We start from the raw sequence: 11399 nt of genomic DNA, 5'->3' as shown, positions 1-11399 counted from the left end.
CAGTTACACATTCAAATTCCCGATCAAAGTCATAGTTATGCATAAGATCCTTTCCCATTTGTCCTTAGTTTTGCACATTTGGTGGTTGTGGGAAGTCATTTTAGAGGGTTCAATAAATTACAACCAAGTTCATTTCTCTCAATAGAATTATTTATCTTCCTCTCTATGAAAATGTCAGACAGAAAATCTACCATTGCGCTGTCATCGTTGACGTTTTTACAGGGACAGCGATTTGACGCGTCAAATATGATTATAAAAAAAAAAGAACTGACCCGAAATTTGGCAAGTCAGCAACATCAGACACAGCCAAATGAGTTTTAAGGCGTTGCTCACCTTGCTAGAACGCCACTAACATACACGAGCAGAGGTGTCTCTGACCTTGGAAATTGGCATACCGTAAAAACCAGACCTTAAGACCCTAAGACCCAGGACCCTTAAGTACTCACCTCGATAAGACAATAGTTGATCGCAGTCGACTGTCATCATCGCACCAAGAGGACATACCAACTGTCAAATGCGCTTTTGTGCCAACTATGGCGTGCCTTCAAATAAGTCAGAAAGTGACAAGGAATTTGAAGATCTTTCAAAGTCGTTTAACCTCTTGGAGTCAACAATAAAGAAGAGACACAGATCAAGATCAAGGCCTGTGTCAGAGATGAAGATGCAGGCACTTTCTTTGCACTTCCTTTAGTTGCTGCTTGTCGCTTTTGCGTGATTTTTTTGGATTCTGCCCTCCCTATTCTGAAAAAAATAGCATTATTGGCAAATCGTGGGGGGTGTAAACAGAAGTTTTCTATAAAAACGCAAGCTTTAAAAACGAAGTTTATACACAAGAATGTGTTTTTAATCGACAAATGTCTTAAAGCAAACGTTAAAGCTTATTGTTTTTGGCTGAACTTTCAGGAAATCAGTAATCAAAAGTAAACTAGATGCCATCGAAAATAGACCCGAATTTAGAAAAAATAGACGAAATGATTCTGAAACTGATATCTACTAACAGAGGTCAGCTTCACAAATTCCCCGCATAAAAATAAATTCAATGAATTATTTGATAATTATTTTTCTAAAATCAAATGGCAGAGGTTTTCAGGATACATTTTTTAATATAAAGATTTGCGCAAAGTTTGCAGGAAAATATCGACAGTTCTATGGCAACCACTCTAAAAGGGAACAAAAGAAAAGAAAACTAGAAAAAGCCCAAAACGTTGCCGTAAACTTCCTTGTCGCTGTCTGCATTGCGCATTTGACATTTGATATGTCCTCTTGGTGCGATGATGACAGTCAACTGCGATCAACTATTGTCTTATCGGGGTGAAGACCCTTCTGGTGTTAAGGGTCCTTTTTTATTTAGTACTTAAGGGTCCTAGGTCTCAGGGTCTGGTTTTTACGGTATGCCTTGGAAATTTGGTATTGGATTAAATTTAATAACTCCGTCAAACATAAAAGCAGAAAGTTTTGATATTCAAGAATATATTGTTATCGAATAGTGGGAATGTAATTTCTTTCATACTCTATAAGCATATCACAATAATATATTGTAAAGTTATGAAAATTTCGCAACCAGCCAGCATTTGCCACTGCTAAGTTTAAATGACATCTTTTCCTTTATCTTTATGGAGACTTTATTTACACGTAATTCTAAAGCTACTGTATAGAAAATGTAATTGAAAATACTTTCAGTGACAGTTTAGATTTGGAATGATTCTAATTGTTTTTCCCAAAGCACTGGGCAATAAGTAACTAAAATTTTGCAAAAACTGCGCTTGTTCTTGTGGTACTCTCAAGCACCAAAGAATCATCCCCGAGCTTATTAATTTATAAAAAAAATTTCCAACCCCACCAAATTTTTATTCAAATCCCCAATTATTCTATCGTTCCCCTGTTTACTCGAGAGTAACTATTGGTGATCGCTAGCTTTTGATATGTGACCAGTAGTCCCCTTGAATTTTCGCATTCATTTGTTCATTTCATATGTTGCCCTTAAGAAAGGATGGCAGCCCTTAAGAAATGCTGATTGTCAAGGGGCCCTCCACTTAAAAGACTTGCAGAAACTCTTATAAGTGTAAAAAACAAGTTACCCAATTTACAATTCAATATACACAATATAAAATCAACCTTATTTTAATCTGTATATAATTATTTAAAAAAAAAAACAATGAAGGCCAAATGTGGACTGTGTTGACAGCGTCAGATAGCAGCGTGCTTTGACGTTAGCTGTGGCCGATAGACCCAAAATTGAGTTCAAATAGACAAGAATAATAACGGCATAGGTCATGTCGTTTTTGTATTATTTTACAAAAATGTAACTGTGACTTAGCTGTGAGATTCGGCTCCGTATATTCTTGAATAATTTCGACATATCTTTAAATGTACAGATGATGGATTGTCAACAACATAGATAATCAAAGTCTGTATACCAAGATGAAAATCTGCAGTTGGTTTGCTTCTTTTCTGTGAGTAATTTCTTCTTAAATATTTCGGTTTCTGTACAATTTTAGCGTAGGTTCAGGCTGCAAACCAACTTATAAGAACCTACTTTTTTGAGGTTCAGGCTGAAGTAGGTTCTTATTGGGAAGGTACTTGGATGAATTTCAGGGTATGAAGGTTCTTATTGGAAGGATCCCTTATTAAAAATTTTAGGATTCATTATCAAGAGATGCATTCAACCCTGTTTTTTCCTTTTGGCAATGTTATTAATGCAACATTACAAAGATATTTACAGGAAGACATTTGAGCGCACTGGCTGCCTATGCCAGTGGATGGATCTGGAGATGATCTCAAACGTCCTCAGGAATTGAAAATTATGAATTCTAATGTTTTTTTTTATTTTCAACATTTTGGATTTTGCTATATATAATTATCTTAAAAAGTCCAAGTAATTTTAAAGCTCTCTTTCGTTAAAGTGTATAAAATGCTTAAAATGCACAACTGAAAATTTTTATACCGATTGTGATTTTACCTCATCTATAAAAATCTGGGAGTAAATAAGGACCATTGAAAACTCTATTTTTTGCTTTTGGAATAAGAACCTATCATATTGTATCACACTGAAACAGGTTCTTAATTACAAGGTACATAAATTAGGAAAAACAGCCTCTAGGTTCTTATTTTTGTAGGTTCTTATATGCGGGGATTTACTGTACATAGAACCATTAAAAGTCATGTCAGCTGCATGCTAAAAGTTGGCTTTTAGTTCAGAATTTATCAAAAATCAGGCTTGAACGGTCAACATGATAAAAGAAAAATATCTAGGAGGTATTATTCAAGCCCATCGCCAACTATTGTGCTTAAAGGGGGTTTCCAAGTCCCAAATACCGACAAAATTGATGAGCCACCCTTTAACTGCTGACAAGTTTTAAAATTTGCCGACTAAGCACTCCTTAATGGCAAAAAACTCCGCTACTATTGATGTGTGTCATACAATTTTTTCATTCAAATTTTGCAATAGCCCAGGTGCTGCGTTTAAACAGAAAAATGGGGCGAAAAGCCCTCCTTATTACATGTCATTGTCTGGTACCGAACATCTCTCAGCTCTTTTTTGTTTTTGTTACATTAGCAACAAAAAAATTTCGTCAGATAAATTTTCGGCGGATAAACTTCGTCGAATAAATTTCGGAAAACTTTTTAGAATTTCGTCGTGGATTTTTTAACACAAAAATAGCAACATATTACCAAGATCTTAAGTGACAAACCCATACAGGTTGCTTTATATTCAATTCTATAGGGGTACCGAATTCGTGGAGACATGGGGGCTTTGGCACTCTTTCGGACTTTGGCTTAATCCCCCATACATCTCTTTCACACGGAACCTCATGTCAGGAAAAACCAAATTAAAGAGGTATATGTCCTAAGTTAATGCAAGGGTGGAGTCAAAAGGGATACTTTTAAAGAGTCTCTACTCTATATCTCTAAGGCATAGAATTTTATAAACAGAGTATAATTAAAGTTATTAGTGTGAATATAAGTATAAGATTCGGAAAGATCTCCAAAAGAAATAGTTGGTCTCGAAATAATGCTTCCTGTAGAGTTCAAAATTTGGGTGAAAAGTGCAAATACCTTGAACGAATGATAGAAATAGTACAGTTGAGTTAAAAAAGACAGAGGTGGAATCCATTGAAACCGGCGACGAAACACAGCTAGAGCAGTAGGGTGGCTAGGGTGGTAAGATTTGGGGGGAAGGGGTTGGGCAAAGGCGAGTTGAGCAGGAAACATTCAGCAAGTCAACCTAAGCGATTATTTGCCATTGGGGGTGGCGTCTGCCCCTCGTTACGCCACTGAGTTAGAATTATTTTTATTGAACGATGGTGAAATGGAAAGTTAATTCAAGAACCGACAATGATGATGATGATGATGCCTATGATAAAGATAATTATGAAAATTATGTAAATGAGGAAATGACGTAAATTACATAGAATAGATCAAAAGAATATACAACTTTGATTCTTGACCTCGTGTTATAGTTTTTCTATGCGAATTCTCAAAAATCTTAAATGCAAAAAATTTCGTCTCATTTTGAATTTAGTCGAAAAAATTTTCGTCAAAGGATTTGTCCGAAATTTTGTCATGACGAAATTTTTTTAGTCAATGTATATTGTGTTGAAATGATGACGGTTGTGGCCATACACTGCACTTGTCCGTACGTCGTGCGGGAGTTGGAATACGGGCCAAAGAGAGCAAAGGCGGGCCTTGGGGCAACCAATGCGTGTATAATAAAATGAAAAGAAAAAACATAAAGAATAAACATTTTATTTTTGTTTACATAGAAGTAATAAATAAAAATTAATATATTCACCGTTGAGTTGGCAATAAGATCTAGCACTGAGCTAATTTAAGGCGACTATTTACGATGAATATATGTACAATAATGTTTCAAACAATCTACAACTACATTAGAAGTTTCCTAAAGATTTTATGCTTCGTTCAAAAAGCATGTAGAAATTTGGACTCTTTCATTTCAGTAGGTAGCTTTTGCAATTGTTTGGCCATTAAATGTAATGGCCTGTGGGCCCCTTGCTTGACAAAAAAAGAAAATTCAGAATTTGATGATTAATATAGATTCCATAATTACGGAACCAGAATGGGTCTTGGTAACAATGCACGTGCCCCGGCCAACCCCTCCAAGCAAAGAGTAAGTGGGGCGGTTGCCCCCAGCGCCCCTCTCTCCGACATCTCTGATTGTAACTGGAATTGGTAAACGCGTTAGGTCAAAAAAATTTGCCTGTATTTTCCCGTTTTCCATAAATTTCCCGAAAATTTAATCAATTGGGATTTCAATGAAAAACATAGCTAAAATAGTTAATGTTATATATTTTATCTCTATTAATAAAAAATAAAAAATATAATTATCTATATTTAAGTTACTCATATGCGCTCTTAAGTTGTATATTAAGAAATAAAAAACTTCTCTAATGGCCGAACTTTTGATTCCCGAATATTTTCCTGAATGCTATCACTGTTTGGAAATATTGGGAGATTTGACACCCCCCAATACCCCCAGTAGCTATGCCCCTGGAAAGAGACACTTGAAATATTTCAAAATATTTTATATGGCTTTTACCAAGTTGGTAGAAAAGCTTTAAATTTTATCTTTCAGATTTCTATTGATTGTTTTGGTAAGCCGAATACGAATGAGAATTCTGCGTCTTTCTTGCAAGTCATTTGCAGATTTCAAAGTCTCAATAGACGAGTATTCTCTTCCTGGCGCTTATAGCGTGGTTCCAGATACTGATGTAAATGTGTGCAAATCGCTATGTTTGAATGATACAAAATGCAAGTCAATAAATGCAAACAAAAAGGAGAGGGTCTGTGAGCTGCATCATCGATCCATTGCTGATATTGATGATGGGGCCTGGCCACGCCCAACGCAAGGATGGATACACCAGACCACGCTTTTTGATCAAACCTTGGTAAAAGTTCGTCAAGTTCTTTCTTTACAAAATCATTTGTAATATTTAAGTTATCTGGCATTTTGGAAAGAGATTATTCTCATATCAGGCATCCTAGATTTTCCTCTGTTTCACGCAGGGGCGAAACTGCTGGGAGGATATGTGCTGCACCCCCCCCCCCCTCCCCAATCTTCAAAAAAGCAGATTTTGTCGGGCAAACTTATGGCTGCCAAGGTATCTGTCGGGTGAATATGGAAATCTTGTTTAGATCGCACTTTTATTGCTTTTTTTTGCCTTAGCTTGGTTTTTGAATTTATGGTATTTTCCCCATCTTTTTTTCAATCTCCTCCCAGTTGGGAAAACAAAACAGAAACGAGGCAAGGAACAGCAACATATACTTCTGTCTTTCGTCCATCGATCAGCGCTTTCGTCTCGAGCCCGACGCGCATATGTTTATCTCTTCGCCTCGAGATAAAGTCTGAAGTATTGATCGATAGCGAAAGTATAGACGGAAAGTAAAGTGTGTTTGATGCAAGAAGGAAATGAACACAGGGCATGCCCCCCCCCCTATACTTTTTGCAAAACAAGAGAGCTTTTTCAAAATATTTCGTTGTGATTTCTAAATTTTCCCTTGACAAGCCCCTCCCCCCCCCCCCCAACTTTCCATCCTGCCGCGAAGCCCATGGAACACTGACAAATTTAGCAGCATTATAAATCAAAGCATGAAAGATATACCATCTCGGAATTCGTTATTGAGAAAAATCAAGCAATACTTTCTTTTCCAAATGTATGAAACTTTCATCATACATTCATAAAAAGTTATGCCCCGAAGTTCTCTTAAGGTTTTACACTTACGATCCGAAAGTATTACAGTCCAGTTGCACCCTTCGCTAGAAAATGGCCGTACGGCCGCAAAAGTCTTTTAACTAAAAAATTCAAATAACCGTAACAAGTGACAGAAATTTTTAATTAGTTCAAGCGGGAAATAATAGAAAATTTATCAAGGACTTGTAATTAAGATATAAACTGCAAAAAACTTTCGAGTTTCTTCTATTTCTGAAAAATATCTCTGATTACGATAACACACAAATTGAGCTTTGATGATAGGTGTACCTGTAAGATACTTCCAATAAAAAATTTTTCTTTGCTTGAGGGATTTTGTTATGGTGAATTTAGAAATACTTACTCTGTGCTTGGGTGTCTAAAATTGTTGAAATTCCTTGAGGAGCAACCGGAAGTTGAAAATCAATCTCAAAAAATGCAACTGAAGTTCTTTTCTGTTGAAGTATTGTAGTCTGCGTAGCTGTTCTTAAACTCCGAAATTTCCAAGCTGTTTTTTGTTGTTCCACTTTGATAAAATTGAGACCCCACTTCAGTCTCTTTCTTGAATTGCTCTCTTAATAGCTAGGTGATTTAGAAAGTGAAGACTATTTTTCTTTCATAGAAAAGACAGGCAGTGGCGGCGTCAAGGGGTGCTATGGGGAGTAATTACCTCCCCACTATTCTGAAAATATGGTCTATACATTTCTTCTAAAAATGGATTAAAAAGCGCTGGGTAGGGGTAGATCAAATTTCCCAAGGAAAGTGACGAATCACTGGAACGAGGCAAAAGGGGCGTTGTCACACTGGCCACGCCCATTACCCTCCCACTCTGTAACAGCTGGCGCCGCCACTGAAGACAGGCCTTACAAATGCTTTTCGGAAACAGCTTGCTTAGACAACACCAGAAAAACTAGAGGCATAACTCTTGACTTTAAACAAACAGCCACCCTGGGTTCCAGAGCGTTAGTGTCGAGGAAATAGGAGGTTGCGGGTGCGGGAGAGTGCGGAGGACTCTCCCGCAACCCCCTATTTCCTCGACGCCCTATTTCCTCGACACTGACGTTCTGGAACCCAGGGTAACAAACAGCCTGCGTCTAAAGACCCTCTCTCGGGGTCTCTGATGATTTCAGCCCTTGAGGCGATGTGCTCTTAAATTGAGGCTCATACATGACACGCCCTTTCATCAAGCATGACATGCCCTCTCGTTGGGCATCTAAGCTTGATACCCCTAATGAAAATAGTGAAGTTTCGCAGAGTTCCATTATATAGTTGAAAAATTTTAACCACAACAATTTTCGAAAATACATTGCTTGGAACTTTCATCCTAGAATAAAGGTAGGTCTTACTACAAAAAACAAGCTATTAACTTCTCTGTTTGCTTATTTAAAGCTATTTACTGCTACTTTCTAGATGGGTGACTATTGTAGAAAGATCAATCCTTGTCCTCCAAGACGGATATGCAAAGATACTTGTGAATGTCCCGGCTTCAAATGTATGTCCTATCAAGCAAGGGAATGTAAGTTTAATCAATTTTTAATCTACTTTACGTTTATAGGTATGTTTTGTAGATGAAACATTCGACATGAACAGTCTACTGCGCAAATTCCTCTCTCAACACTTTTAAACTAGGAGAAATCAGTGGCGAAGCCAGAGGACAGGCTGGTCAGGCTGAGCCTTACCAACAATTTTCAGTGATATGTTTTTCCCATAATGAAAAAATAACTCTAAGAAAGAAAAACATCCTATCTTCGCGTCCCTATCTTTCATCTTCAGATATTCGCTATTCTGCGGTGGAGCGCTTTTATTTATGGAGCAGTGGTTCACCGCTGATTATGATTATGATCAAGGTCAGGCTCCCAGAAATTCGCCTGACCAACGTCATAGTTTCCCCCAATTAAGCTAGGTGATTGGCCAGAAGTTTCACGTGAACGCATCGTTTCTGACATCTTGATCAGGCTATTTCGCAATGGCCTGACCAATTGTTAAGGAAACAATAAATTCGAGGGTAATAATTCTTGTCACTGTCTTCAAAACAATCAGACGTCTTACTTCATTGGCTAGGGATACAATCTTGTGTGTTTGGCAGAAATAATACCTAGTTTCAAATATGAATTAATACTTTTTTATTCTAAAAAAATTCAAAATTCCTTCGAAGCTAAATGATGAAATTTCTGTTCTAGCCAATAATCAGAAGCCAGTCATTCTGTAAATTCTACATGTACTTTTGGTTGACTTTTGACATCACCATCGCTTACTGCTGATAGCTCACAAAATGAGCTAAATTTGTTGGAAAATGTTTCCAATTCCCTTGTTCCACCATGAATAATCCCTGAAAATTGTTCCACCATGAATAAATTTTAACAAATTAGAAGAAGGCGTTTTATTATTGGGCGTGGTCAAAAGGGCGTGGCATATTATACAAGCCTGAGCCTAACCGACCCACCAAACCTGGCTTCGCCACTGAGGGAAATATTGCCTAATTGCAGTATAATTTGATAACCTATTTTATTTTGCTATTTGTCAGTCACGAATAACTAATTTATCAAAATCTACGATGTATCTCACGCAAAAGCAATGGTGGCGCCAGAATTTGTTCCGATGAAGGGGTTTAACCATAGAAATAGTAAATATAATTAATGGCCAAAATATAATTATAGTTTGCTTCTTATAAAGTTTCTTCCAAAGTTATTCTGTAATCGTAACTCTACATTATTTCAAAGTCAATATGAACGAAATCCTCAGAGATCATACATCGGTTCCTTAAATTATTAGCTGGAAGACCCTGGAAGACCTTCGATTCCTGTGGTGGTGCATATGTTACATTAACCATTCAAAGTGGTCCACCACTTTCTTTAGCTTTGTTTGTTTCAATATGATTTCTCGGAACAAATTTCCCTGAACTCTTAGTCGGTAGTGACATATTTTGTAGAACACAGGTAATGAGTTAGAAACCAACGTCAGGTAAAAGAAACAGTCTGAAAATAAAGATAAAACTGAAAATGTAATATCATCAAAAGGAGCCTAGAATACTTTAAACTCAATTGGATAAACTGCATGGAAATTAAACTATTGTTTCCAGTTACTGATTATGAGCACATCAAAATCTTGCACTCACAAAAGTTAGAGTTTCTTAGAGTAGCTTTATCACCTCTGCTATCTTCTAGGGCCAACATTGCGCAAAAGTTGCCTCTACATAGGAAAGTGACGAATGTATACTACGTAAGAGACAGTGCCTTACCTTGCCTTGCAATTTCAGCTTTGGAACCTACCTTGTTTTTAACTGCATTTGTCCTGTTGACACAGATCCTCTATTGTTTTAGTGATGATATTCTTTAAAGAGCGAAGACCATTAACTTGGCATATGGCGGAAAAAAACTGCCGGTCCTTTGGAGGCAATTTGATATCTGTTAAAGATGAAAAGAGGCAGAATATGATTGATAGTAGATTTGCAGAATCTTCTAATTGGATTGGACTATCCTCACATAGGGACGGAATATACAGATGGGTTGATGGCTCTAAGTCAACATATGAAAATTGGGCGGCAAATGAACTGAATCGTTATGGAGGAGCTGCAAACTGTACTTTTGTGCAAGGTGGACAATGGCGCGTTCTTGAATGTGACAAAAAACTGCCTTCTTTGTGTGAAATTTTGAGGCGCAGGCACTACCTTTAAGACATTTGCTATAATTACAAGTAACAGACTGTGAGTGGTGTGAGCATAATCTTTTCCAAAAAAATTTCTGCTGACGAAAAACTCAGCTCGCTACTTCATCACGTGCAATCATAGGCGAAGGAGACAATGGGGCTGGAGGGCTGTAGCATCCCCCCTCCACTGACCAGGCGAAGTTTATCACATTTTAGGCTCTATGCGAGCAATTCTATCTCGATAAACCATACGTTTTCAGGCGAGATCCGTACTAAGCCCCTACCCCTCTGAATGCTTTGCATCCGCTACACCAATGCGTCAATAAAGTGGATTTGCGGAGATATTGGGCCGGATGCACAATCTAGAAAAAGTTGAAGAAGCTTTTACCATTTACCATTACCATGAGCGCATTTCTGTTTTCATGAGTTTAAATTGCCTTAGGGCACCGTACCGGGTACCGGGGGTTCTAAGAAATGAAAATAAATTCCATTTAGAGCTTATCAAACGTAAGTCCATTATTAGGCACTTATACTCAACACGGGTTGTAAAGCCTGCGTCATAGACCATCACAACCAAGGAGGCACAGTACTTTCAATGGACAAACATTTCAGAATCCAGTTATTTTCAAGATTCAAGCGCATTAGCATTTTAATTTCTATTTTATCAAGAATTTCTAAAGAACGTGAAGGACTTTCTATATAAACCCTAGAACGAGGGAAAGTTGTAAGCTATTCAATAGAGGTACAGACTAGGGTCTTCTGCGAGCTAAGCAAGCAGAAAAGTTTTGCGACCACGCCCTTTAGATTAGCCTAGAATTTAAGAATATTTCTTACAGTTTTTGCATTCAGTTTTTAAAACGCTTCAATTTTGTCTGAAACATCAACTGCCCTCCCCCTCCCCCCCCCAGGTACTAATTTAATTGCAGATTTGAACTTTTCAGACACCAACTTTTTGAGCATGGGGAGCGGCCGCCCCTTGCCTTCCTAACCACGTGTGACGGAGTCACTGAGTGCAAGGAAGACATGTGAGGCGAACGTTCGATGGTA

The 11399-nt window shown here is 37.6% G+C and overlaps 1 protein-coding gene across 1 annotated transcript; it reads left to right on the top strand.

Moving 5' to 3' along the window:
- The first annotated feature begins 1931 nt into the window (after positions 1 to 1931).
- Positions 1932 to 10380, top strand: LOC135694705 (bone marrow proteoglycan). The gene is made up of 4 exons (XM_065213544.2): positions 1932 to 2453; positions 5594 to 5906; positions 8118 to 8223; positions 10028 to 10380. The coding sequence occupies exons 1-4, from the start codon at positions 2422 to 2424 to the stop codon at positions 10378 to 10380; spliced, it is 804 nt and encodes a 267-aa protein (XP_065069616.2). The 5' UTR covers positions 1932 to 2421.
- Positions 10381 to 11399: the final 1019 nt, after the last annotated feature.

The sequence above is a fragment of the Rhopilema esculentum genome, chromosome 8, assembly GCF_057945365.1.
Source record: "Rhopilema esculentum isolate cy_ngs chromosome 8, ASM5794536v1, whole genome shotgun sequence".
Lineage (NCBI taxonomy): Eukaryota > Metazoa > Cnidaria > Scyphozoa > Rhizostomeae > Rhizostomatidae > Rhopilema > Rhopilema esculentum.
Note: the sequence above shows the minus strand (reverse complement) of the source record. Positions and strands in the feature narration are given on the sequence as shown.